Raw genomic sequence first — 26,595 nt, forward strand, 5'->3', positions numbered from 1 at the left:
TTATATATCTCCAGTATATATGTATATGTTTATATATCTCCAGTATATATGTATATGTTCATATATCTCAAGTATATATGTATTTATATGTTCGTATATCTCCAGTATATATGTATATGTTTGTATATCTCCAGTATATATGTATATATTCGTATATCTCAAGTATATATGTATGTATATGTTCGTATATCTCCAGTATATATGTATATGTTCGTATATCTCCAGTATATATGTATATGTTTGTATATCTCCAGTATATATGTATATTATTATACAATATTTATAAAGCGCCAATAGTTCGCTCAGCGCTGTACATTACAAAGGGGGACAGAACATGTGACAGAACAATACCAATACAATGCAAAACATGAGGGGATTGAGGGCCCTGCTCCTTGGAGCTTACAATCTAAGAGGGAGGGGATAGTGATACAGGAGGAGATAGCTGTGGGGGATGGGGTGGTAGGAAGAGTGGAGGAGGTCTGCAAGTTAGCAGGGGGTGGGGTAGGCTTCCCTGATGAGATGGGTTTTCAGGGTGCGCCTAAAGGAGAGGAGGGTAGGTGATAATCTGATGGGTTGGGGCAGGGAGTTCCAGAGGATGGGTGACACCCTGGAAAAGTCCTGGAGGCGGGCATGGGAAGAGGAGACCAGGGAACTAGAGAGAAGGAGGTCTTGTGAGGAGCAGAGTGTGCGTGCTGGGCAGTACTTGGATATTAGGTCAGTGATGTAGTTCGGGGCAGTATGGTGGACAGCTATGTATATGTTCGTATATCTCCAGTATGTATGTATATGTTCGTATATCTCCAGTATGTATGTATATGTTCGTATATCTCCAGTATATATGTATATGTTCGTATATCTCCAGTATGTATGTATATGTTTGTATATCTCCAGTATCTATGTATATGTTCGTATATCTCCAGTATCTATGTATATGTTTGTATATCTCCAGTATCTATGTATATGTTCGTATATCTCCAGTATCTATGTATATGTTCGTATATCTCCAGTATATATGTATATACCTATATGTGCTGCATAAATTGATGGCGCTATACGAGTACCTTTAGTTATATATATATATATATATATATATATATGTAAAATATATTTTTTTAATATATGTATAATATATACTATATATATATAGTTATATATTATGTATTATATATTCTTATATTTGTACATATTATTGTGTCCATTATAATTGTTTTTAAAGTTGCATATAACATTTGTATGAGTTTTTATTTTTTGCAATCGCATTTATTGCAATGATCTGTATGTGTTTAATGACACCTTAGAAGTCCCATTTTCCTTCTCCTGGTTTGTATCCCTTTGATAAGAATCGGGGACGTGGTGCCGAGGTCTGGCTCTCCCTCCACACATTAAACCTCCATGACTACTGTAAAATATGACCTGGGCTTGTCTACAGTCAAGGTTGGAAGGAGTTAATCTTTTACCATCCTGCCTCCCCTGGTGAGTTGCTATGCAGCCCAGTAACAGAATAGAAGGGGAATGTCCCTTTAAGAAGAGGAGGCAGCTTGTCCTTACAAGGTAATGGCGGTGCAGCAGGACAGGAACTGCTGAGCCCTGGCTGCAATCTGCTGCCTGTGACTGCACTGCAGAGCCCTCCCTGGGAATGTAGGACACAGGGGGGGACATGACAGTCAAGTTATATAACGCTGCAAGAAAGCACGCCGAGCCCTTCCATTCTGCTGCAACCATAGGACGGCCAGCTGCTGCATCCTGCTGCAATCACAGGGTACGCTCCAAGCGGGCACACTGTTGCTGCAGCATCTGCAACTGACAGCTGTGCACTGCCGACCGCCTGCCTGTGACCATTCAGGACCGTCCTCGGTGACTTTTAGATCATGTAGCCTGAAACCCGCCAGGATGACTTGTTTACACTTCTTTTTTGGCAGAACGGATTTGCGCTTTTTCACGGAACGTGTCGCCAGCCAAAGAGGGAATCCCTTCAGGGAATGAATGGTGACCTTGTTTGTGAACGCGCTGCACATGCGTGATGTCTAGGGGTCCTCCTGGGAAGCTTTGCTGAACATGATTCTTAGATCAAGTCCCTCTTGGTTATCTAGCGGAAGATCCGGAGCTCTATGAACGAAGAGGTCAGTTCCGTAGAATGCGCACCTAGTTCCCCCGACGCCATGTACCTGCCCAAGCTGCTCCGCGGGGGAGGGGCTCTGTCTGCCGGCCTGCGAGGTTTCAGGACGCGCCCTTCGGCTGCTCCGCACGGGAGGTGCCTGCGCGTGCTGGTCGACATGGATGGTGTGTTGGCTGACTTTGAAGGTGGCTTCTTAAAAAAGTATAGAACTCGATACCCCCAGGAGCCCTACATCGAGTTGGAGGAACGCCGAGGATTCTGGGTGTCTGAGCAGTATGAACATCTAAAACCCGGACTTAGCGTAAGTCACTTTGTACATGAGGTACTCATATCTATCTATTATCTATCTATCTATCTCTATCTATCTATTATCTATCTATCTATCTATCTATCTATCTATCTATTATCTATCTATCTATCTCTATCTATCTATTATCTATCTATCTATCTATCTATCTATCTATCTATCTATCTATCTATCTATCTATCTATTATCTATCTATCCATATCTATCTATCCATCTATCTATCTATCTATTATCTATCTATCTATCTATCTATCTATCTATCTATCTATCTATCTATCTATCTATTATCTATTTATCTATCTATCTATCTATCTATCTATCTATCTATCTATCTCTATCTATCTATTATCTATCTATCTATCCATATCTATCTATCCATCTATCTATCTATCTATTATCTATCTATCCATCTTTCTATCTATCTATTATCTATCTATCTATCTATCTATCTATCTATCTATCTATTATCTATTTATCTATCTATCTATTATCTATTTATCTATCTATCTATCTATCTATCTATCTATCTATCTATTATCCATCTATCTATCTATCTATCTATCTATCTATCTATTATCTATCTATCTATCTATTATCCATCTATCTATCTATCTATCTATCTATCTATCTATCTATCTATCTATCTATCATCTATCTATGTTTATCTTTCACTTGTATGAATACAATAAAGAGATCTGATCTAAAGCATTGGTGTTAGGCTGGCCATACATTATACAATTTTCTTGTACAATTTTCCTTTAGATTTACTAAAACCATATAATCTGAGGTTATACCAGCACAGTGGATAAATGGCTATCACTTCCACCTGACAGTACTAGGGTCGTTGGTTCAAATCCCAGCCACAGCACCACCTGCCTGGAGTTTGCATGTTCTCCCTTTGCCTGCGTGGGTTTCCTCCAGGTACTCCAGTTTCCTCCCACACTCCAAAGACATGCTGGTAGGTGAATTGGATCCTGTCTAAATTGTCCCTAGTATGTGTATGTATGAATGTGAGTTGGGGACCTTAGATTGTACGCCCCTTGAGGGTTAGGGACTGATGTGAATGTACAATATATACATGGGCAGCACAGTGGCTAAGTGGTTAGCACTTCTGTCTGGCAGTACTGGGGTCGTTGGTTCAAATCCCAACCACGGCACCTCCTGCCTGGAGTTTGCATGTTCTCCCTGTGCCTGCGTGGGTTTTCTCTGGGTACTCCGGTTTCCTCCAACACTCCAAAGACATGCTGGTAGGTTAATTGGATCCTGTCTAAATTGGCCCTGGTATGTGTATGTATGAATGTGAGTTAGGGACCTTAGATTGTACGCCCCTTGAGGGTTAGGGACCTTAGATTGTACACCCCTTGAGGGTTAGGGACTGATGTGAATGTATAATATATATGTAAAGTGCTGCGTAAATTGATGGCGCTATATAAGTACCTGAAATAATAAGTGGGCAGCACAGCAGTTAAATGGTTAGCACTTCCGCCTGGCAGTACTAGGGTTGGTTCAAATCGCAACCACGGCACCACCTGCCTGGAGTTTTCATGTTCTCCCTGTGCCTGTGTGGGTTTCCTCTAGGTGTTCCAGTTTCCTCCCACACTCCAAAGACATGCTGGTAGTTTATTTGGCCCCAGTATATGTATGAATGTGCGTTAGGGACCTTAGACTGTATGCTCCTCGGGGGCGGGGACTGATGTGAATGTACAATATATATGTAAAGCACTGCGTAAATTGACGGCGTTATAGAAGTACCTGAAATAAATAAATATCTAAGCACTTTCAATCTGTATGCAATCCGGCCGGGCCCTTGCTCTGCATAGTTGAAGATAAATCTAAAGGAAATTGAATAAGAAAATTGTGTAATGTATGGGCAGCTTTTAGGTCCGGTTCACACTCCATGCATTTCTGTTGTTTTTTTTCTGCATCCAAAATGCACAGAAAGTGTTACATGGTTGTCAATGTCATAGTTCACATCAGTACTTGCAGTGCGTTCCGAATGCAGAAAAAAAAGTAGGACTTGCTGCATTTTTCGAGAACTGTACTGGAACACAGTAAAACGCACTGAAATGCACCAAAAAACGCACTGGAACGCACCAAAAAACGCACTGGAACGCACCAAAAAACACACTGGAACGCACATGTCTCTATAATTTGAAGAAAAAGAGGAGGGAAAAAATGAACTGGAACACATCAAAAAAGCACTGAAATGCACATGTCCCTATAAAATTGAAGAAAAAGAGAGGGGGGGGGGGAAATGAACTGGAACACATAAAAAACGCACCAGAACACTCCAAAAACGCACATGTAGAAATGCATCTGGAACGCATCTGGACTGCGTTTCTATAGCATGAACCGGCCCTTAAGCTAGGTCCAGACCTTTGCATGTGAGGACCGTGCGCAAAATCATGTGCTTTCTTGACAAGCAGAGAAACGCGTTGTCCTGTAGCAGAAGCACGGCGGTGCCCGTAATTCTTCATTGCACCCCCCATGCATCTACAAATGTGTGAGAGTCAGGGACTTTTTTTTTTTGGTGTTTCTTGCGCGTAGGGCAGCCTATTGAAATGAATGGGCTGACGAATCAGTGATGCTTGGAAATGCGCTGAAAACGGAAATGCGTACGCTCGGTCGCACTTGTATAGATGTGAACCAAGCCTTATATTTGATAGGAAGTAAATGTAAACCCAATCACTGAGAACCTGTTCACACCATGTATTTGTGATCGCATGCGTTATCGCGATGCCTGTTATTGCAGCGTGCGGCGACGCACATTTAATGCGTTGGTGTGAAACGCTGTCATCTATTCTGAATGGCAGCTCAATGCACTTGTTGAGGGATGCGCTTTGCAGATCAGTGCAATGCGTTAATGTGCAATTCAGAGTGCTCCCAGAAAATGGCGCATACACGCGTGACCGCAAATAGATCTAGTGGCTGGACCCTATAATCTCCTGTACGTGAAAATAATTTCAATAAATTGTTTTTAATTTTTTCAATCTGCATATTGCAGTAAAATAATTCTTGGGGATCCTGCCATAAAGGTCTTTGTTCAGGCACTTCCTCTTTTAGGGTGACAACCGTCTTCTAAATTGCATCTCCCACGTTGTCACTTTCTCTTATTGCACCAAAGCAGACCTTAACCCCCGGTTCACATATATGCGGACTCCCGTGACACGCAGAGAAGTCCCTGCACTTCTTCTGAAAACACAGCCCTCACAGGAACCTCGGTTCCCAGTACGGTTGCGTTTTCCAGTACGGGCGACGTGCCGTTAGAACTGATGACAGCCGCCTGCGGGTCCACATTTCTCTGTGTGGGTGGTGCGGCTGCATGGATTTTCCTGCGGATTCCGCAGCGGCACCACCCGCACAGATGTGAACCAGAGCTAACACCTGTCAGTTTTGTTTTTTTAGATTTTGGATAGAGCGGGGGTGCTGACATTTCCATTCTCTATTAGGTAGATATACCTCACTTCCTGTAATTGTGACACTCCTATTATAGAATAGAATAGACTTGTAGGGCAGTTGTCACCAGGACAGAAAAGCACCAACAGCAGTAAAACCTTCCCAGCAAAAGAAAAAAAAAAGTCCAAACCTGTATTGAGAGAAATATGGGGGATGCCAGTGACCTTCTTTAGAAAATGCTAGATGACTGGCTGTTAGGCTAACCCCCGGCTCTAATACTGTCTTAGTATCTGCAGGAAATAGACCAGAGAAATGAGAGGAATCTGTTTTTCTCTTCATACTTCAGGCAACTGGCATTTTCAGAAAGAAAGCTCAACAGCAGCAATCTTCATGTTTTCTATTGGGCCCATTCACACTTGTAAATTGTAGCAACACACATTGACAAAACGCATGGCTAACCTTTAAAAAAACAAAAAAGTCATATACATGCGAGGTGTAGAACTTGTTCACAAGCAGGGGTGGACTGACAACTTATGGGGCCCCCGGCCAATAGGGGATCATGGGGCCCCTGTGTCCTTGCCCAAACTAAAAAAATCCTATGAAAAAGATACCAGGGGCATCTCATGGGTCCCCTACTGACCCCGGGCCCTCGGGCAGTGCCCGAGTTCCAAATGGTCAGTCCGCCCCTGTTCACAAGTGTGTCTAACATAGCCGATCCTCTGAAAAGGGATCTGTGGCAGATCGCTTTTAAGAGGGTGTTGAAAGTGCACCACCCTTTATTTTTTCCTGGTGACTACGCCAGTAATACACTTCCTGTTCTAAGGTGACAACGCTCACTGTATCTCTGAAGGAGCGTTGTCACTCTAGGCCGCCCTGATTTGGACAACAGCACACCTACGTTTTGTTCTAGTACACTGAGTCAGGGCCAGGACAAGGGGTGGGCAGAAGGGATGGCCGCCCTGGGTACTGTGTATCATGCGAGATGGGGGTTCACCACAGGGAGATTGGGGGGAGGGAATTTGTGTTGGGAGGGTAAATTTGGGGCCAGCAGGAGGTAAAATTTGTTCTGGGGGGGATTTTGGGAGGGAGATCGGCGAAGAGGATTTGTGCTAGGAGGGGGAATTAGAGGGGGTTTGTGCTATAACAGTAATATGGTAGAGGGGGGGAGAGTTGTGCTAGGAGGGGATTTTTTTTTTGGGGGGGGGGATTTGTGCTAGTAGGGATGATTGGGGGGAGGGGGTTGTGCTGGGAGGGGGAATTTGTGTGTGTGTGGGGGGAGGCAGTTTTTGCTAGGATGGTGGATTGGGGAGGAGAGTTTCTGCTGGGTGGGGGGTTTGGAGTGGGGGGAAGGATTTGTGCTCAGAGGGGTTATTGAGGGGCAGAGGATTTGTGCTAGGGGGGGGGGTTTTGGGGGGGTTGTGCTAGTAGGGATGATTGAGGGGGATTTTTGCTAGAAGGGGAAAATTTGTGTGGGGGGGGGGGGGGGATTTGTGCTAGGATGGTGAATTGAGGGAGGAGAATTTGTGCTTGGAGAGAGAAGATGGAGTGGGGGAAGAAGATTTGTGCTCAGAAGGGAAATTGGGGGGGGGGGGGGCGCAAAGATTTGTGTTTAGAGGTAGAGAGATTTGTACTGAAAGGAAGGGGAATTTATGCTTAAGAGGTAAGCATGTAGGAGGTAAAATTTGTTCTGGGGGGGGAATTTGGGAGGGAGATGGGCGAAGAGGATTTGTGCTAGGAGGGGGAATTAGAGGGGTTTTGTGCTATAACAGTAATATGGTAGAAGGGAGGAGATTTGTGCTAGGAGGGGATTTTTTTTTTTTGGGGGGGGGGGATTTTTGCTAGTGGGGACATGTTCTTCCCGGGCTCTAGATGACCTTGTCCTGGCACTGCACAGAGTTAAACCAGGGGAGATATATATATATATACCGGAATTATTCCAGGTACTTATATAGCGCCATCAATGTACACAGCGCTTTACTTATCTATTGTACATTCACATCAGTCCCTAACCCTCAAGGAGCGTACAATCTAAGGTCCCTAACCCTCAAGGGGCGTACAATCTAAGGTCCCTGACCCTCAAGGGGCGTACAATCTAAGGTCCCTAACTCACATTCATACATACACATACTAGGGACAATTTTATATATATATATGCACACTATGTCGCCAAAAGCATTGGGGCAGCCCTCCAAATCATGTGATTCAGGTGTTCCAATCCCCTCTATATCATGTGATTCAGGTGTTCCAATCCCCTCCACGGACACAGGTGTATACAATCAAGCCCCTAGACTGCTTCTACAAACATTGGTGAAAGAATGGGTCGCTCTCAGGAGCTCAGTGACTCCAAGCGTGGTCCCGTGATAGGTGGCCACCTGCGCAATAAGTCCATCCGTGACATTTCCTGGATACTAAATATTCCACGCTCAACTGTTAGTGGGATTATAACAAAGTGGAAGCAACTGGGAACAACAGCAACTCAGCCACCAAGTGGTAGGCCACGTCACATGACAGAGTGGGGTCAGCGCATGCTGAAGTGCGCAGAAGTCGCCAACTGTCTGCAGAGTCAATAGCTAAAGACCTCCAAACTTGGTGTGGCCTTCAGATGAGCCCAAAACAGTGCGTAGAGAGCTTCATGGAATGGGTTTCCATGGCCGAGCAGCTGCATCCAAGCCTTACATCACCAAGTGCAATGAAAAGCGTCAGATGCCATGGTGTAAAGCACGCCGCCACTGGACTCTAGAGCAGTGGAGACGTGTTCTCTGGAGTGACGAGTCACGCTTCTCTGTCTGGCAATCTGATGGACGTGTCTGGGTTTGGCAGTTGTCAGGAGAATGGTACTTGCCTGACTGCATTATGCCAAGTGTAAAGTTGGGTGGAGGGGAATTATGGTGTGGGGTTGTTTTTCAGGGGTTGGGCTTGGCCCCCTAGTTCCAGTGAAGGGAACTTTTAAGGCGACATTTTGGACAATTTCATGCTCCCAACTTTGTGGGAAGAGTTTGGGGATGGCCCCTTCCTGTTCCAACATGACTGCCCACCAGTGCACAAAGCAAGGTCCATAAAGACATGGAGGAGCCAGTTTGGGGTGGAGGAACTTGACTGTCCTGCACAGAGTCCTGACCTCAACCCCATAGAACACCTTTGGGATGAATTAGAGCGGAGACTGCGAGCCAGGCCTCCTCCCCCGACATCAGTGCCTGACCTGACAAATGTGCTTCTGGAAGAATGGTCCAACCTTCCCATAGACACCCTCCTAAACCTTGTGGACGGCCTTCCCAGAAGAGTTGAAGCTGTTATAGCTGCAAAGGGCGGGGCCAACTCAATATTGAACCCTACGGACTAAGACTGGGAGGCCATTAAAGTTCATGTGTGTGGAAAGGGCGGGGCCAACTCAATATTGAACCCTACAGACTAAGACTGGGGGGTCATTAAAGGTCATGTGTGTGGAAAGGTCGGGGCCAACTCAATATTGAACCCTACAGACTAAGACTGGGGGGTCATTAAAGGTCCTGTGCGGGGAAAGGTCGGGGCCAACTCAATATTGAACCCTACAGACTAAGACTGGAGGGCATTAAAGTTCATGTGCGAGTGAAGGTGAATCTATCAAATAATGATATATTTAGACATTAATTAAATCACCATAAAGTGAAAGTACAATTCATCCTCTTCTTCCCCCACTCCTCTAACACATTTGTAGCGCTCACCCATGAAGGAGCTGCTGAGTATTGGGTCCCCCTATATCCTGCACAGCCAGGAAACACACATTTTTCAACTTCCACACTTAGAGTCAGTAACCAATCCATGGGCTTGTTTTTGTTGTTTTATTTATTGGATAAACAACTTGGGTTATGGATATATGGGATGCCCAACTTGACTTGTTGTAATAACTCTGAGGCAAATCCTGAACTTTCTACTCCAGGCGGAGTGGCAGAGTCTATTAATGAATCAATAGCACAGTCTTTGTGAGGAGAATCTGGTCCCCTCTAAGTGAATTCTCTTCAGACCCCAGCTAGGAAATGCCCATCCACCTGGCTGTCTTTGGAAGAATATCCTGGAGCAAGAGATTCCATGACAGGCATGCAGGACTGTCTCCAGAACGGGTTACGTATTCCACCTAACAGCCCTCTCTCCTGTAGGCCCCAAGGGTGTAGAAGGGATGCCATTATTATTACTATTATAATACAGGATTTATATTGTGCCAACGGTTTGCTCAGCGCTTTACATTGTAGTGGGAGACAATACAGTTCAATACAAGAGGGATTTGAGGGCCCTGATCCTTGGAGCTTACAATCTAGGTTAAAGTCCGCGTCGGTGTAAAGGCAGGCGGCCCAATACTTTTGGCAATATAGTGTATATATATATATATATTTGTTCTATTTAATCTATTAAAAGGGAACAAATAAGAGAAGGTTATTTTTCGGGTTTCCTTACAAGTTAAGGTCAGCCTATAATGAGAGAACTATGGGGCTGTCATAGCTGACATGCTGCTGCAAATGCTGGTTGCCTGGCTGCTATATTGATCAGGGACGTAACTATGAGTCAAGGGGCCCCATATTAAACTTCTGATGTCAGCTGACAGTACATGCTTCTCGATGACGTCAGGCATAGAGGGGTAATGTCTGTCTGTTGCAGATGCTCAGAGGGCAGTAAATGGACCACTAAGGCGGCTCAACAAATGCTTCTTCCTGCACAGAGGGGGATCTGTGACTGCTGACAATCCCTGAGCTCTTCTATACTAGAAACTTCGCTGTTTAGGTTTTTTTTTTCTTTTATGAACAGCCTCCCTAATGGGGCCCCTTTTCCCACCCCAGGCCCCAAACTGCCAGCTGAGCACAGGCTGCTACGGCTTTTGTTCCTCCGCTCATGGTGACCTTCCCTTCACCCTGTGTTTTTTGTGACCACTTTAAAATTTTGGATTTCCATCACCTTCTGTCCCTTTGGTCACACACAACAACAAAAACCATGCTATCAGAAAAAAAAAAAAAAGCATTTAAACTTTTTCATTTACTTTTTTGCAGGGGAAAGCTATTAGCATCTGGGAATCAAAGAACTTCTTCTTAGAACTGGATCCTATAGATGGCGCCGTGGAGGCAGTAAAAGAAATGGCCAGCTTACCCAAGTAAGTTTACTTTCGATATAAAAGAGAACTCTGCTCAGATCTGCAGTTCCAGATTTAGGTGGGCACTGGCGGCTTCCTTTTGTCACTTGGAGGCTCCGTTGTTGAGCTCTTCCTGCAATCTTTTTCTCACCATGCTTCCACTGACCACCAATGAATGGAGGGGAGGTAATTGTTTACTGCCACTGACCACCAATGAATGGATGGGGAGATAATTGTTTACAGCCACTGACCACCAATGAATGGAGGGGAGGCAACTGTATTCATCCACTGACCAACAATGAATGGAGGGGAGGTATTTGTTTACAGCCACTGGCCACCAATGAATTGAGGGGAGGTCATTTTTTACAGCCACTGACCACCAATGAATGGAGGGGAGGTATTTCTTTACAGCCACTGACCACCAATGAATGGGTGGGGAGGTAATTGTTTACAGCCACTGATCACCAATGAATGGAGGGGAGGTAATTTTTACCAGCCACTGACACCAATGAATAGGGTGGGGGAAGAAACTGTTTACTGCCACTGACCACTAATGAATACAGGGGAGGTATTTGTTTACAGCCACTGACCACCAATGAATGGAGGGGAGGTATTTGTTTACAGCCACCGATCACCAATGAATGGAGGGGAGTTAATTGTTTACAGCCACTGACACCAATGAATGGAGGGGAGGTGACTGTTTACAGCCACTGACCACCAATGAATGGATGGGGAGGTAATTGTTTACAGCCACTGACCACCAAAAAATAGGGTGGAGGAGGAAACTGTTCACTGCCACTGGCCACCAATAAATGAAGAGGAGGTAATTGTTTACAGCCACTGACCACAAAGGAATGGAAGAGAGGTAATTGTTTACAGCCATTGACCACCAATGACTGGAGAGGAGGTAATTGGTTACAGCCACTGACCACAAAGGAATGGAAGAGAGGTAATTGTTTACAGCCATTGACCACCAATGACTGGAGAGGAAGTAATTGTTTACAGCCACTGAGCACAAAGGAATGGAGGGGAGGCAATTGTTTACAGCCACTGACCACCAATGAATGGATGGGTTGGTAATTGTTTACATCCACTGACTACCAATGTATAGAGTGTGGGGGAGGAAACTGTTTACTGCCATTGACCATTGAATGTAGGGGGGGTAATTGTTTACAGCCATTGACTATCAATGATTGGGAGCAGGTAAATATTTTACTGCCACTGACCACCAACGAATGAGGGGGGGGGGGGGGAAGACTGTATACTGCCACTGATCACCAATGAATAGGGTGGGGAAGGAAATTGTTTATTGTCACTGACCACCAATGAATTGGGTAGGGAAGCATTTTTTTCCTCCCATTGACCACTAAAAATTAGGGTGGGGAGGTAATTGTATACTGCCACTGACCACCAATGATTGAGAGGGAAGGACAGTATACTGCCACTGACCACTAATGATTGAGAGGGAAGGACTGTATACTGCTACTGACCACTAATGATTGAGAGGAAAGGACTGTATACTGCCACTGACCACCAATGATTGAGAGGGAAGGACTGTATACTGCAACTGACCACCAATGATTGCGAGGGAAGGATTGTATACCACCACTGACCACCAATGATTGAGGGGGAAAGGGAAGGACTATATACTGCCAGTGACCACCAATGATTGAGGGGGATGGACTGTATACTTCCACTGACCACCAATGATTGAGGGGGATGGACTGTATACTTCCACTGACCACCAATGATTGAGGAGGAGGGGGAAGGACTGTATGCTGCCACTGACCACCAATGATTGAGGAGGATGGGGAAGGACTGTATGCTGCCACTGACCACCAATGATTGAGGAGGAGGGGGAAGGACTGAATACCGCCACTGACCACCAATGATTGAAGGAGATGAAGAAGGACTTATACTGCCACTGACCACCAATGATTGAGGGCGAAGGACTGTATACTGCTACTGACCACCAATGATTGAGGGCAAAGGATTGTACACTGCCACTGACCACCAATGATTGAAGGGAAAGAAGGAGGACTTATATTGCCACTGACCACCAATGATTGAGGGCGAAGGACTGTATACTGCCACTGACCACCAATGATTGAGCGCAAAGGATTGTACACTGCCACTGATTACCAATGATTGAGGAGGAGGGGAAGGACTATATACTGCCACTGAACACCATTGCATAGGGTGGGGGAGGCAAATGTTTACTGCCACTGACCACCAATGAATGGGTAAGGGGTGGCAGTTTGTTTATTGCTACTGACCACCAATGACTCTCATTGACCATCACCTATTGATGGGGAGGGAGGGTGTCCGCTGCCACTAACCATTAATGAAGCATGCAGTGCACCGTACATCTTCTACACTTTTTCAGGATCTTAGGTTGGGTTGTTTGTTCCTGTGACAATGCTGGAATCACAAAATGGCGTTCAGTGTTGTCACAGGCAGCGCTCTTGAATTCTGGCTCTAAGCGCATGCGACATCTCTGTCTCCACCCTGGCTTCTCATGGCTACAGGGTCTATGGCCATCTTGACTGGCCAGCACGGGAGGATGCAACTCTCACCGCATACACCCGGGAATTAAAGCTGGGCTCTGGGCATAAAAACTCTAAGCGTATTACTTAATAGCCACAAAGATTATAAATCCATTGTGAGTGCACCACATGCCTTTTCAAAGCCAGATATTACCTAGTAAAAGTAGCAGTGACATCATCACTGTACTGTACATAGCCTGTGCAGAGAGCACAGCAATGGGAGGGGTCCAGTAGACCCCACCCATTAGAGGCTGCCTGCAGAAAATTACAGGAGGGACCAGACCAGTCACCCTGCGCAAGGAGAGAGAGCAGCAGTGAGCGGTCTTTGTTACAGGAAGGGAAAGTCTTATACTGGATTCCTGCACAGATCTGGAGGAAATACACAAAGCACACCGAGATTCAAGGAGGAATACACATGAATGGATATAGATAATATTTGCTGATCCTGGAGCTCAGCTGTGATTAGTTCCGGCCAGAACTGAACACTGAACCGTGCCTGTGCAGCTCAGTGTGCAGTGTGAGGAAAGCTGCCTGGAGGACGTAAGATGCCTGTATTGCAGGACAGATATAGCACCGTATTTTTCGCTCCATAAGACGCACTTTTTTTCCCCCCAAAAAAGGGGGGAAATATCAGTGCGTCTTATGGAGCGAATATAAAGCGGCCGGTCCGGTATTTTTGCCGCCATCATGTCAGAATACCGGGCCGGCCGCTCAGCTGTTCTCTCCTGCAGGGCCTTACCTGTTCCTCGCTCCAGCGCTGCACAGTCTTCCCGCGCTGGCTTCTGTGACAGCCGGGTGCCCACTGCGCATGTGCTGCACTTTGTGAATGATCCGGTGTCTTCTGGGACACATGACAGGTCCCAGAAGGCGCCGGGCCATTCACAAAGCGCAGCGCTTCTCGCACATGCGCAGTGGGCACCCGCCTGTCACAGAAGCCGGCCCGGGAAGAAGAGGGAAGGACAACTCCGCAAAAGTGGGAGCGGGTATCTGTCAAATTCAGGTACCCGCTCCCCCTCCCTCCCCAAAGGTCAGCAGTCTCTGGTCATTCTCTTCACTGTCTGCAGTCTCTGGTCATTCCCTGCACTGTCTGCAGTCTCTGGTCATTCCCTGCACTGTCTGCAGTCTCTGGTCATTCCCTGCACTGTCTGCAGTCTCTGGTCATTCCCTGCACTGTCCGCAGTCTCTGGTCATTCCCTGCACTGTCCGCAGTCTCTGGTCATCCCCTGCACTGTGTCCGCAGTCTCTGGTCATCTCCTGCACTGTGTCCGCAGTCTCTGGTAATCTCCTGCACTGTGTCCGCAGTCTCTGGTCATCTCCTGTACTATGTCTGCAGTCTCTGGTCATTCCCTGCACTGTCTGCAGTCTCTGGTCATTCCCTGCACTGTCTGCAGTCTCTGGTCATCCCCTGCACTGTGTCCGCAGTCTCTGGTCATCCCCTGCACTGTGTCCGCAGTCTCTGGTCATCCCCTGCACTGTGTCCGCAGTCTCTGGTCATCCCCTGCACTGTGTCCGCAGTCTCTGGTCATCCCCTGCACTGTGTCCGCAGTCTCTGGTCATCCCCTGCACTGTGTCCGCAGTCTCTGGTCATCCCCTGCACTGTGTCCGCAGTCTCTGGTCATCCCCTGTACTATGTCCGCAGTCTCTGGTCATCTCCTGTACTATGTCCGCACTCTCCGGTCATCTCCTGCACTGTGTCCGCAGTCTCTGGTCATCTCCTGTACTATGTCCGCAGTCTCTGGTCATCTCCTGTACTGTGTCCGCAGTCTCTGGTCATCTCCTGTACTGTGTCCGCAGTCTCTGGTCATCTCCTGTACTATGTCCGCAGTCTCTGGTCATCTCCTGTACTGTGTCCGCAGTCTCTGGTCATCTCCTGTACTGTGTCCGCAGTCTCTGGTCATCCCCTGTACTGTGTCTGCAGTCCATTGGTTCAGAATATTTTTTTTTTCTTGTTTTTCACCTCTAAAACCTAGGTGCGTCTTATGGAGCGAAAAATACGGTATATCTCCTCTATAAGAAAACAAATCTTTTCTGCTTGGAATTCTTTGTCTCCAGGCCACAGTTCTGCTTTAAGTGATTTCCACTCAGCCAAGAACAGCAGTCTCTCCATGGTAAATTACAAAGGTGTGGGCCCCTGGGGGTGGCCCCTGGGGTTTGCTGTGCCACAGTGCTGATTTGTTTACCTCCACCCTGGAAACCTTCTTCATTATCTCACGGCTGATTACATTTCACAGGAACAGCCACTTCCGCACTTTTACCTAAACGTAGCAAAGTAATGCACTATGCTGGAAGTTGAATACTTTGAACTTCGTTTCATAAAAAATGCATCAGACAGCACAAAGTTCCTGCATGTGAGAGCAGGGCCGGATCTAGCCTGTCTGATCTGGGGGTGCGGTACAAAACGTCAGGGGGCAGAATGTCAGTAGTGTGACAGGGATGCATGGAACCGGTATTCCCTGTTCACTCGGCAAACTTCTGTACCACGGGTCCTAACCTGGAAGTAACATCTTACAGGTACTGCAGAGGTGGTGCAGGAGTGAACTGGGAATGCTGTCCCCAACAGAGACCCTCCTTATATCAGGAGTTCTTCTAAGAGTTCCTCCTTACATCAACTCTCCCCATCAGAGTCACCCTTACATCAACTCTCCCCATCAGAGTCACCCTTACATCAACTCTCCCCATCAGAGTGCCCCCATACATCAAATGTCCCCAGCAGAGTGCTCCCATACATGAAATGTCCCCATCAGAGTGCCCCCATACATCAAGTGTCCCCATCAGAGTCACCCTTACATCAACTGTCCCCCTCAGAGTGTCCTCTTACATCAATTGTCCCCATCAGAGTGCCCCCTTACATCAATTGTCCCCATCAGAGTGTACCTTACATCAGTGGTCCCCATCAGTATCCCCTTACATCAAATGTCCCCATCAGAGTCACCCTTATATCAACTGTCCCCATCAGAGTGCCCCCATACATCAAATGTCCCCATCAGAGTCACCCTTACATCAACTGTTCTCATCAGAGTGCCCCCTTACATCAACTGTCCTCATCAGAGTGCCCCCTGACATCAATTGTCCCCATCAGAGTGCCCCCTTTTACATCAATTGTCCCCATCAGAGTGTCCTCTTACATCAATTGTCCTCATCAGAGTGTCCTCTTACATCAATTGTCCCCATCAGAGTGCCCCTTACATCAATGGTCCCCATCAGTGTCCCCTTACATCAATTGTCCCCATCAGAGTGTCCTCTTACATCAATTGTCCCCATCAGAGTGTCCTCTTACATCAATTGTCCCCATCAGTGTCCCCTTACATCAATGGTCCCCATCAGTGTCCCCTTACATCAATTGTCCCCATCAGAGTGTCCTCTTAAATCAATTGTCCCCATCAGAGTGCCCCTTACATCAATGGTCCCCATCAGTGTCCCCTTACATCAATTGTCCCCATCAGAGTGTCCTCTTACATCAATTGTCCCCATCAGAGTGTCCTCTTACATCAATTGTCCCCATCAGAGTGTCCCCTTACATCAACTGTCCCCATCTGTGTCCCCTTACATCAATTGTCCTCATCAGAGTGCCCCCTTACATCAACTGTCCCCATCTGTGTCCCCTTACATCAACTGTCCTCATCAGAGTGTCCCCTTACATCAATTGTCCCCATCTGTGTCCCCTTACATCAACTGTCCCCATCAGAGTGCCCCCATACATCAAATGTCCCCATCAGAGTCACCCTTATATCAACTGTCCCCATCAGAGAGCCCCCTTACATCAACTGTCCTCATCAGAGTGCCCCCTGACATCAACTGTCCCCCTGAGAGTGTCCTCTTACATCAATTGTCCCCATCAGAGTGCCCCCTTACATCAATTGTCCCCATCAGAGTGTCCTCTTACATCAACGGTCCCCATCAGAGTGTCCTCTTACATCAATTGTCCCCATCAGTGTCCCCTTACATCAATTGTCCCCATCAGAGTGCCCCCTTACATCAATTGTCCTCATCAGAGTGCCCCCTGACATCAACTGTCCCCCTCAGAGTGTCCTCTTACATCAATTGTCCCCATCAGAGTGTCCTCTTACATCAATGGTCCCCATCAGTGTCCTCTTACATCAATTGTCCCCATCAGAGTGCCCCTTACATCAACTGTCCGCATCAGTGTCCCCTTACATCAATTGTGCCCATCAGAGTGTCCTCTTACATCAATTGTCCCCATCAGAGTGTCCTCTTACATCAACGGTCCCCATCAGAGTGCCCCTTGCATCAATTGTCCCCATCAGAGTGCCCCCTTACATCAACTGTCCCCATCAGAGTCACCCTTGCATCAACTGTCCCCATCAGAGTGCCCCTTACATCAATTGTCCCCATCAGTGTCCCCTTACATCAATTGTCCCCATCAGAGTGTCCTCTTACATCAATTGTCCCCATCAGAGTGTCCTCTTACATCAATTGTCCCCATCAGAGTGCCCCTTACATCAACTGTCCGCATCAGTGTCCCCTTACATCAATTGTGCCCATCAGAGTGTCCTCTTACATCAATTGTCCCCATCAGTGTCCCCTTACATCAATTGTCCCCATCAGTGTCCCCTTACATCAATTGTGCCCATCAGAGTGTCCTCTTACATCAATTGTCCCCATCAGTGTCCTCTTACATCAATTGTCCCCATCAGTGTCCTCTTACATCAATTGTCCCCATCAGTGTCCCCTTACATCAATTGTCCCCATCAGTGTCCCCTTACATCAATTGTCCCCATCAGTGTCCCCTTACATCAATTGTCCCCATCAGAGTCCTCTTACATCAATTGTCCCCATCAGTGGCCTCTTACATCAATTGTCCCCATCAGTGTCCCCTTACATCAATTGTCCCCATCAGAGTGTCCCCTTACATCAATTGCCCCCATCAGAGTGCCCCTTACATCAATTGTCCCCATCAGTGTCCCCTTACATCAATTGTCCCCATCAGTGTCCCCTTACATCAATTGTGCCCATCAGAGTGCCCCTTACATCAATGGTCCCCATCAGTGTCCCCTTACATCAATTGTCCCCATCAGTGTCCCCTTACATCAATTGTCCCCATCAGTGTCCTCTTACATCAATTGTCCCCATCAGTGTCCCCTTACATCAATTGTCCCCATCAGTGTCCCCTTACATCAATTGTCCCCATCAGAGTCCACTTACATCAATTGTCCCCATCAGTGTCCCCTTACATCAATTGTCCCCATCAGTGTCCCCTTACATCAATTGTCCCCATCAGTGTCCCCTTACATCAATTGTCCCCATCAGAGTGCCCCTTACATCAATTGTCCCCATCAGTGTCCCCTTACATCAATTGTCCCCATCAGTGTCCCCTTACATCAATTGTGCCCATCAGAGTGCCCCTTACATCAATGGTCCCCATCAGTGTCCCCTTACATCAATTGTCCCCATCAGTGTCCCCTTACATCAATTGTCCCCATCAGAGTCCTCTTACATCAATTGTCCCCATCAGTGTCCCCTTACATCAATTGTCCCCATCAGTGTCCCCTTACATCAATTGTCCCCATCAGAGTCCACTTACATCAATTGTCCCCATCAGTGTCCCCTTACATCAATTGTCCCCATCAGTGTCCCCTTACATCAATTGTCCCCATCAGTGTCCCCTTACATCAATTGTCCCCATCAGAGTGTCCTCTTACATCAACTGTCCCCATCAGAGTGTCCTCTTACATCAATTGTCCCCATCAGAGTCCACTTACATCAATTGTCCCCATCAGAGTGTCCTCTTACATCAATTGTCCCCATCAGTGTCCCCTTACATCAACTGTCCCCATCAGAGTGCCCCTTACATCAACTGTCCCCATCAGAGTGTCCTCTTACATCAATTGTCCCCATCAGAGTGTCCTCTTACATCAATTGTCCCCATCAGAGTGTCCTCTTACATCAATTGTCCCCATCAGAGTCCTCTTACATCAATTGTCCCCATCTGGTCTCTTGGATTTGTGAATTCACACCACTAAAATTTGGAGGGGCATAGCCAACTCCAGCACACCTCTAGATCTGAGCCTGCGTGTGAGATCCAAATCTCCTATCACTACCCTTGTTCTGGTTCAAATGCTGGTTTATCCATTGACACACCTCCTTTGACCAGTCTGTCTGGATAGTATGGTCACCTGCTTACTCGGCACCATCCACAGGCAGCTTAACTCAACACAGTTGAATACAACACAATTTTACATCAGCTAATTGCAGAACAGAGGATGTTTTTCTAGTCTTTTGAAGTGTAAGAAGACATAGGGGGGACCAACTAAAAAAGGTGCACTCAGAATTTGGCGCTGCTGTGCATGGTAGCCTCAGCTTGTTCAATTAAAGCGGTTGCAAAGGCTGAAGGTTGTTTACATGCATTATGTGCATGAAGGTAAAAACCTTCTGTGTGCAGCAGTGCCCCCAGCCCCCTAAATACTTACCTGAGCCTCATCGCGATCCAGCGATGTGAGTGACAGCCTCAACTGTCCCGGGTCTCTGCCTCCTCATTGGCTGAGACAGCCAATGGCTCCCGTTGCTGTTAATCACAGCTAGTCAGCCAATGAGGAGAGAGAGGGGGCGATGCTAAGCCGCTGCTCTGTGTGTGAATGGAGATATGGAGCAGTGGGTGCCCCCACAGCAAGCTGCTTGCTGTGTGGGCATCCGACAGGAGGGAGGGGTCAGAAGAGCCTGCGGGGGACCCGACAAGAGGAGGATCCAGGCTGCTCTGTGCAAAACCACCACACAGAGCAGGTACATATAGACATGTTTGCTATTAAAAAAAAAGAACCTTTAGGCTAGGTTCACATTTGTGCGCGAGGTGCCGCTGCGGATCTGCAAACAAATCCGTGCACCACCCAAACAGAGAAATGCGGACCTGCAGGCGGGTGCCATTAGTGCTAATGTCATGCACTGGAAATCGCAACTGTACTGGGAACTGAGGTTCCCGTGCGGGCTGCGTTTTCAGAAGAAGTGCAGGGACTTCTATATACCCTATGGATATATGTCTTGCAGTAAGTGTTGGTTTATATTGTTTGTTTATGTGGTAAACACAATCGTGCCTTAGGCAAAGAAAGCGACTGCCGCTTATCTCTCTGAATAATCGGTCAGCTTCTAGTGTTGACATGTACTGTATGTACTGTACTCCATCCACACTGCAAGATGTGGCAATCTGAAATGCGGAACGCAGTCCATCATGTTATCGCTGCCAATATTCTATAATAGCGATTAATGCTGCAGCTGGGTAGAGACGTGGCACGCTGCAGCCTGGTCCTGACTGTTCATGCTCAGATTATTTCTAGTTCAGATTGTGGTGTTTAGTGTGACCAGCGGTGCACTAGCCAGTAAAACTCTTCATTACTGGGCCGTTTTCCAGTTTTCAGTGCTGTGATAGTTTGACAATTACTTATTTATTCAACATTTTACCCGAAAACATTTTACATCATATTTTTTAGATGTATAGAGTTTTTTTGTTGGTTTATTAACCACATGGATTTTTTTTTTCTATGTAATTAAAAAAAGGGCAAAAATTAGAAAAAAAATGTGATGATCTGGCTGCCTGTCGCTTTTCTTCAGGCCTGAAAATGCCAGTAGAGTATAGACACCCCCAAAATTGTTTAGTTTAGGACAGAGGGTATATAGTCCAGCAGTCACAGTGCAGGGTCAGAACTGTGTAATGCACAGAACAGGTTGAAGATTTCAGTTTTCAGCTGGTAAGTGTACCCCCTGGCAGGACAATGAATTCCCTGGATGGTTGGTATACCCCCTGGCTGGTCAGTGTACCCCCTGACTGGACAATGAGTTCCCTGGCTGGTCAGTTTACCCCCAGGCTGGTCATTCTTAGCCCTTGGCATGTCAGTGTACCCCCCTGGCTGGTTGGTGTACCCCCTAGCTGGACAGTAAATTCCCTGGATGGTTGGTATACCCCCTATATGGTCAGTTTACCCCCTGGCTAGCCAGTCTTAGCCCCTGGCTTCTCAGTGTACCCCTGGCTGGTCAATGTGCCCCCTAGATGGTCAATGTATACCCTGGCAGGTCAGCTAACCCCCTAGCTGGACAATGCGTTCCCTGGCTGGTCAGTTTACCCCCAGGCTGGTCATTCTTAGCCCTTGGCATGTCAGTGTACCCCTGGCTGGTCGGTTTACCCCCTGGCAGGTCAGTGTACCCCCTGACTAGCTGGTGTATCCTCTGACTGGTCGGTATATCCTCTGGCAGAAAAGTGTACCCCCTGGCTGGTCAGTGTACCCCCTGGCTAGCTGGTGTATCCTCTGACTGGTCGGTGTATCCCCTGGCTGGTTAGTGTACCCCCTGGCTGGTTGGTGCACCCCCTGGCTGGTGAATGTATCCCTGGATGGTCACTGTACCCCTGGCTGGTCAGTGTACCCCCTGGCTGGTCGGTGTACCCCCTGGCTGGTTGTTGTGTCCCTGGCTGGTCGGTGTACCCCCTGGCTGGTCATTCTATCCTTGGTTGGTCATTGTATCCCTGGCTGTTCAGTGTACCCCGTGGCTGATCGGTGTACCCCCTAGCTGGTCATTGTATCCCTGCCTGATCGGTGTACCCCCTAGCTGGTCATTGTATCCCTGGCTGGTTGGTGTACCCCCTGGCTGGTCAGTGTACCCCTGGCTGGTTGGTGTACCCCCTAGCTGGTCATTGTATCCCTGCCTGATCGGTGTACCCCCTAGCTGGTCATTGTATCCCTGGCTGGTTGGTGTACCCCCTGGCTGGTCAATGTATCCCTGGCTGATCGGTGTACCCCCTGGCTGGTCAATGTATCCCTGGCTGATCGGTGTACCCCCTAGCTGGTCAATGTATCCCTGGCTGATCAGTGTACCCCCTAGCTGGTCAATGTATCCCTGGCTGGTCGGTGTACCCCCTAGCTGGTCATTGTATCCCTGGCTGGTCGGTGTACCCCCTAGCTGGTCATTGTATCCCTGGCTGGTCGGTGTACCCCCTGGCTGGTCATTGTATCCCTGGCTGGTTGGTGTACCCCCTGGCTGGTCAATGTATCCCTGGCTGGTTGGTGTACCCCCTGGCTGGTCAATGTATCCCTGGCTGGTTGGTGTACCCCCTGGCTGGTCAATGTATCCCTGGCTGGTTGGTGTACCCCCTAGCTGGTCAATGTATCCCTGGCTGGTTGGTGTACCCCCTAGCTGGTCATTGTATCCCTAGCTGGTTGGTGTAGCCCCTAGCTGGTCATTGTATCCCTGGCTGGTTGGTGTACCCCTGGCTGGTTGGTGTACCCCCTAGCTGGTCATTGTATCCCTGGCTGATCGGTGTACCCCCTAGCTGGTCATTGTATCCCTGGCTGGTTGGTGTACCCCCTGGCTGGTCAGTGTACCCCTGGCTGGTTGGTGTACCCCCTAGCTGGTCATTGTATCCCTGGCTGGTTGGTGTACCCCCTAGCTGGTCATTGTATCCCTGGCTGGTTGGTGTACCCCCTGGCTGGTCATTGTATCCCTGACTGGTTGGTGTACCCCCTGGCTGGTCAGTGTACCCGTGGATGTACCTGTGCCTGCATTGCACAGAGAAGGACAGAGACCCAATGATGACACCACTGGGTCTAAAATAATGTATTTGCAAATGGAAAGGTTTTATTTAAAATGTTTATTAGCATGTCGATAAGAGGAGGGAGGAATCAGGGAAGACACAATATAAGCACATGAAACTTCAGCTCTAAGTGTAAATGGTATACTAACTGTGTTGTTGTTCTGTCCTATAGCACGGATGTCTTCATTTGCACCAGTCCAATCAAACGATATCAGTACTGTCCATATGAAAAGGTAAGAAAACATTTCCAAGGACAATTTTCTGCCACTAGTAAGACATTGACAGAGGTGGGATGGCTAAGAGCTGCTGTCTGTCCCTATGGAACTGCTCCCTCACTGGCTGATACAGCCATCCGTCTCTCCTATCGTTAGAGAACAATATTCAGTGGTCTCAAAGCAAAGGGTGTGGGGTCCTCCCTAAATTCCTACCAGACCCTTGATTCAAGCACAGGCCTGGCAGGGCAGGAAAGGGGGGGGGGGGGGGCGATTGAGATGTATGGACATTTCTACATGTGTAGATGCAAATATTCCCCAGGCTTTTTGCCAGCAACATCTGTTTGAAGTATCTGCAGTCTTTACTTCTCTACAGCCATTCGAAGTGCACAATTTATAAAGCTTGTCTGAGCTTTCAGAAAGTGGAGGAGAGGAGCTGAAGTTACACTCTGCAGAGCTCCATGAGGAGAGCTGAAAACTGATTGGAGGGAAGGGACACATTGCCCTTCACACAGCACACAGGAACAGAGCTGAGTCAGTCACAGGTTATGTGCTGGAGATCCCTCCCCTGTCACCTTTTTTTCTCTTGGTGTCAGGAAAACTTTTCAGAAGTGACTCATGCTGATAGCAGAGGAACAAGGCAGCAGACAGAATTGACACTTAGTGCTCTGGACTGAGACAAGTACACACTATAGAGGGATATGCTTTGTTCATGTTTCATGTCTGCTCTGGACTGAGACAGGTACACAGTATAGAGGGATATGCTTTGTTCACGTTTCATGTCTGCTCTGGACTGAGACAGGTACACAGTATAGAGGGATATGCTTTGTTCACATTTCATGTCTGCTCTGGACTGAGACAGGTACACACTATAGAGGGATATGCTTTGTTCATATTTCATGTCTGCTCTGGACTGAGACAGGTACACACTATAGAGGGATATGCTTTGTTCATATTTCATGTCTGCTCTGGACTGAGACAGGTACACACTATAGAGGGATATGCTTTGTTCATATTTCATGTCTGCTCTGGACTGAGACAGGTACACACTATAGAGGGATATGCTTTGTTCATATTTCATGTCTGCTCTGGACTGAGACAGGTACACACTATAGAGGGATATGCTTTGTTCATATTTCATGTCTGCTCTGGACTGAGACAGGTACACACTATAGAGGGATATGCTTTGTTCATATTTAATGTCTGCTCTGGACTGAGACAGGTACACACTATAGAGGGATAGGCTTTGTTCATATTTAATGTCTGCTCTGGACTGAGACAGGTACACACTATAGAGCAGCGGTTCTCAACCTGGGGGTCGAACGACCATTTACCAGGGGTCGCCTAAGACCATCGGAAAACACATATTTCCGATGGTCTTAGGAACCGAGACACCGCTCCTCTGACTCAGTCGATGTGTGGGCGGGATGACACGCTGCCCTGTCACCTGGCCACACCTCAACAACTCCGCCTCCTCGCCGCTGATTGGCCACCGGAACTGTAGCTCAGGAGAGGCACACAGGCGGCCAATCACCGGCGAGGAGGTGGAGCTTGGAGAGGAGGAGCCGAGCAGCAGCGCGCGTAGATCTAAGAAGATCGAGGGAACTGCCGGAGTAAGTGAAGAGGAGAGCGGCCAGAGAAGGAAGACAGCTGACAGGTAAGTGAGAGAGCGAGCCCAGGCTGGAGCAGGGGTCAGCAAGGTAAGTATCATTGGTGTCAGTGGGAGGAATAGTGCCCCATCATTTGTGTGACTAATACCAACAATGGGGCACTATTTCTCCCACTGACACCAATGATGGGGCACTATTTCCTCCCCCCCCCCCGCACTGACACCAACGATGGGGCACTATTCCTCCCCCCCACTGACACCAAGAATGGGGCACTATTCCTCCCCCCACCGACACCAACGATGGGGCACTATTCCTCCCCCCACCGACACCAACGATGGGGCACTATTCCCCCCCCTGACCCCAAAGATGGGGCACTATTTCCCCCTCCACCACACTGACATCAATGATGGGGCACTATTCCTCCTCCCCACTGACACCAACGATGGGGCACTATTCCTCCCCCCCACAGACACCAACGATGGGGCACTATTCCTCCCCCCACCGACACCAAGAATGGGGCACTATTCCTCCCCCCACCGACACCAACGATGGGGCACTATTCCTCCCCCCACCGACACCAACGATGGGGCACTATTCCCCCCCCTGACCCCAAAGATGGGGCACTATTTCCCCCTCCACCACACTGACATCAATGATGGGGCACTATTCCTCCCACTGACACCAACGATGGGGCACTATTCCTCCCACTGACACCAACGATGGGGCACTATTCCCCCCACTGACACCAACGATGGGGCACTATTCCCCCCACTGACACCAACGATGGGGCACTATTCCCCCCACTGACACCAACGATGGGGCACTATTCCCCCCACTGACACCAACGATGGGGCACTATTCCCCCCACTGACACCAACGATGGGGCACTATTCCCCCCACTGACACCAACGATGGGGCACTATTCCCCCACTGACACCAACGATGCAACGATGGGGCACTATTCCCCCCACTGACACCAACGATGGGGCACTATTCCCCCCACTGACACCAACGATGGGGCACTATTCCCCCCACTGACACCAACGATGGGGCACTATTCCCCCCACTGACACCAACGATGGGGCACTATTCCCCCCACTGACACCAACGATGGGGCACTATTCATCCCACTGACACCAATGATGTGGCACTAGTCCTCCCACTGCAAAATTACAGTTATGAAGTAGCAACGAAAATAATTTTATGGTTGGGGGTCACCACAACATGAGGAACTGTATTAAGGGGTCGCGGCATTAGAAAGGTTGAGAACCACTGCTATAGAGGGATATGCTTTGTTCATATTTAATGTCTGCTCTGGACTGAGACAAGTACACACTATAGAGGGATAAGCTTTGTTCATATTTCATGTCTGCTCTGGACTGAGACAGGTACACACTATAGAGGGATATGCTTTGTTCCTATTTCATGTCTGCTCTGGGCTGAGACATGTACACACTATAGAGGGATATGCTTTGTTCATATTTCATGTCTGAGGTTTACAACCACTTTAACTATTTTTTAACAATTCATATGTAAACTGTTAAATTTTGTGTTTCATCATTTGTGTAGCACCCTTGTAGCAGAAAAATGGAGAGTAAAGAAAATAAGTACCAAGGAGTAAGTAGGTAAACTCTGATGCTAATGCTGTTGTCTTTCTCATTGGCAGTATGCCTGGGTGGAGAAGCACTTTGGACACGAGTTTTTGGAGCAGATTATTCTGACTAGAGATAAAACTGTGGTTTCTGCCGACCTTCTGATTGATGACCGGCCTGATATAACAG

General features: G+C 47.7%; 1 protein-coding gene across 2 annotated transcripts in view; it reads left to right on the forward strand.

The window, feature by feature from the left end:
- The first annotated feature begins 1,535 nt into the window (after positions 1 to 1,535).
- Positions 1,536 to 26,595, forward strand: part of NT5M (5',3'-nucleotidase, mitochondrial) — a 36,491-nt gene continuing 11,431 nt past the window's right edge. The window contains exons 1-5 of one of the 2 annotated variants that reach the window (XM_089656724.1): positions 1,536 to 1,759; positions 1,920 to 2,417; positions 10,835 to 10,935; positions 23,165 to 23,225; positions 26,481 to 26,595. In XM_089656724.1, coding sequence (XP_089512850.1) covers positions 2,109 to 2,417; positions 10,835 to 10,935; positions 23,165 to 23,225; positions 26,481 to 26,595 — 586 coding nt within the window. In that variant the 5' untranslated portion in view covers positions 1,536 to 1,759; positions 1,920 to 2,108. Of the gene's footprint in view, positions 2,418 to 10,834; positions 10,936 to 23,164; positions 23,226 to 26,480 lie in introns of both variants that reach the window. The other variant, XM_089656723.1, reaches the window with a different exon arrangement.

Source organism: Staurois parvus, unplaced genomic scaffold, assembly GCF_062004578.1.
Source record: "Staurois parvus isolate SC_StPar_1 unplaced genomic scaffold, SC_StPar_1.0 ptg000931l, whole genome shotgun sequence".
NCBI lineage: Eukaryota > Metazoa > Chordata > Amphibia > Anura > Ranidae > Staurois > Staurois parvus.